Source organism: Drosophila gunungcola (assembly GCF_025200985.1).
Source record: "Drosophila gunungcola strain Sukarami chromosome 3L unlocalized genomic scaffold, Dgunungcola_SK_2 000009F, whole genome shotgun sequence".
In the NCBI taxonomy this organism is placed as follows: domain Eukaryota; kingdom Metazoa; phylum Arthropoda; class Insecta; order Diptera; family Drosophilidae; genus Drosophila; species Drosophila gunungcola.
The window spans coordinates 18,858-21,522 of NW_026453181.1; the positions used below are offsets into that span (position 1 = coordinate 18,858).

At 40.5% G+C, this 2,665-nt stretch overlaps 1 protein-coding gene across 2 annotated transcripts; it reads left to right on the forward strand.

Moving 5' to 3' along the window:
• Positions 1 to 816: 816 nt before the first annotated feature.
• Positions 817 to 1,823, forward strand: LOC128259746 (uncharacterized). 2 transcript variants are annotated; one of them, XM_052992298.1, is made up of 2 exons: positions 817 to 1,129; positions 1,200 to 1,823. In XM_052992298.1, exon 2 carries the CDS (start codon positions 1,323 to 1,325, stop codon positions 1,665 to 1,667), a length of 345 nt encoding a protein of 114 aa, XP_052848258.1. In that variant the 5' UTR covers positions 817 to 1,129; positions 1,200 to 1,322; the 3' UTR covers positions 1,668 to 1,823. The 2 variants fall into 2 exon arrangements, with proteins under 2 accessions (XP_052848258.1, XP_052848257.1); XM_052992297.1 differs by having other exon boundaries at positions 921 to 1,129; positions 1,188 to 1,822.
• Positions 1,824 to 2,665: the final 842 nt, after the last annotated feature.

Sequence of the window (2,665 nt, forward strand, 5' to 3'; positions counted from 1 at the left end):
AATCCATCAAAGCGGCGACTGCTCAAAGGCCTAGCCAGGCTGTGGCGCATTTCACACGCTTCGCTGGAGTTCTGCAACTCGAATTGGCACAAAGGCTGTTGGGCACCGAGGACGAAGGCGGCAGACAGACAGGAAGCCCGTTTCCACACCGACCGAGACGAAAGTTTTGGCCTGCAGAGCTGGCAAAAAAGTTTTGCCGCCGACGCTGATGCTGCATTAAATTTGTGGCCAAATACGATTTCATACCCGAAGCGGAGGGGACTACTTTAAGAATCTATGAACGCTTTATCTCGCAAGCTCTTGCCATGGATCTTGTGATCTCGTCCTTTCATCTAACAGCCGCCTAAATGCGCCTAAATGCAATTTTTGTTACTTGGCCAAACTTTTGCCTGCTTCACCTTTTGGGCAAAAGTTTGTTTCAAGTTCTGTTTGCGAGCCCGAGCACTACCAGGCGCGGTGGGGGTGGCTTGTACCGAACTTTTGTAATTATTTGATTTATCAAAAAGCATAGCTGTTCACGCCTGCACCCAGAAAAATGTTTTGCATTTAATTTAATAATAATACGAAAAATGTACCGAATCAAACTTACAAATTTTAGAAACGAACGTTTAAAAAAATAATATTGCTACCATACTTTCAGAGCTAGCTGCAAGTTAAAGCGGTCTAACAGTTAAAAGCCAGCCAAACAATTTTTTATGTTCAAGTCACCGCCGTATATTTCCCATTTACTTTGGTTTTCTTCTCACCAGTTTTTTAAACAGCTTTTAAAAATTGTATCTTTCATGAATAAATAATTGTCGCACTTTTCGCAAGCAGGCCTCACCTTCAATTACATGGATGAACAACGTTTTTTAGTCGCGAAGTTTTGAATTGATTGACTTTTACTTGGGTGGATCAACCAAATTCGAAAACCAACCAAATTGACAGCGCAATATCTGATTTTTTCTGTGAGTGTAAAGACAAAGCCGGCCTGCTTTTTCGTTTGCCGTTAGTGAAATTTTATTTAAAATTTACAACGCTGAGCTTCATTTGTCGGAAGTGAAATCTCAATCCTTGACACACTCGTATGGCACATGTAATCGAAGTCCAGCTTGGAGTGCGAGATCATTCGGTCAAGGCAAGAGCTTAGGTAAGTGCTCCCAAAGAACAGCAAACACCGGGCAGAGTTTGAAAAAAACACCTGCCAGGTATGCAAACAGCAAACAGAAAACAGACCCGCCGTTCACTATCTGTTTCGATGATAACACATCGCGCCGGTCCCAAAGAGAGTGTTTGCCAGTTGATCTCTGCCTGTTGGCCAACAACAACATCTGGATCGGGGAATGTCTTTGGCCTGGATTATGCTGCTTGGCCTGCTGAACCTGGAGAAAAACGCCTTTGGGGTCCTTGCAACGGCATCCCCGCACTATCGTGTCCGCAGTGCTTTTCATCCGACTATTAAAGTGGGGCATCGAAGAACACGCCGGACTGTGCGCGAAACCAGATCAGATGGAGCTGTCCCAAGCCTCAAGAACGTCCAACATGACGGAGCATTGAACACCTCTATTTCAACATCGGACCGGGTGCAGTACAATGTATGGCAGGTGCTGAAAGCAGATGGGAGAGCCAACCTCTGTGTGCTGTTCTTCACCATTTACATAAGCTATCTGGTGTATGTGGTTTTCTAAGTACTTATTTTATCTAATTCTTAAGCTCCAGCCGCTAAATAAACGGACACAGTGCGAAAATAAATTAATGGGTCTCCGTATTGATGCACAGTTTGTTATACATTTATTTGACTCGAAATATTGTACCGAACTTTATTTTCAAATTGGAATTAAAATAAATTAATTAAATTAAACAACTTTGATATTCGGGAACAAGATGATGGCATTGGATGCCAAGTCAGGCTGGACGGTGGATGAGTGATTAATTCCATGTTTTGACTGCTCAAAAATTCAGCTGTTTTACGAGATTAAGGAGAATGGTTCGTCTTTGGCATATGGTTTTACAAATTTCCCCGACGAGTTCCGGCAAACAAATGGTAATGTACCACTCAGAATAAACCGTCCTACGTTGCTCACAAGGAATAGTGGCCACATGACCCATTCGGGTAAGTTATAAAACTCAATGATTTTAATAAAAACAAGAAAGAAAAGGAAACTTCGGCAAGCCGAAGTTCATATACCCTTGCAACTATTGCATTAATTAAATACTTTTGAAAACATTTAAATTATGATTTACTTGAGTATGTGCTAAAAAAAAAACATTGAAACTATGATGATTTGCAGCTCAATTATTAGATAGTTATTTTTATATATTTTTATTATTTCTATGGGAGCTATATGCTATAGACGTCCGATTTTGATGAAATTAAAACCGTAATTCTGAAATATTAAACCATTACTATATCTCGAAGAACTAAACAAAAAATTAAAAAACAGCAAAGTTATAATTTTTTTTCATTTATTTTTCCGATTGTTCCTATGGGAGCTATATGCTATAGTCGTCCGATCCGGCTCGTTCCGACTTATATACTACCTGCAATAGAAAGACAAATTTTGGGAAAGTTTCATGCAGATAGCTTTAAAACTGAGAGACTAGTTTGCATATAAACGGACGGACAGACGGACAGACAGACGGAAATGGCTAGATCGACTCTACTAGTGATGCTGATCAAGAATAT

What these genes read in the sequence shown, in the direction of transcription:
- LOC128259746 (XM_052992298.1), top strand. Translation starts at nt 1,323, where the DNA reads ATGTCTTTGGCCTGGATTATGCTGCTTGGCCTGCTGAACCTGGAGAAA.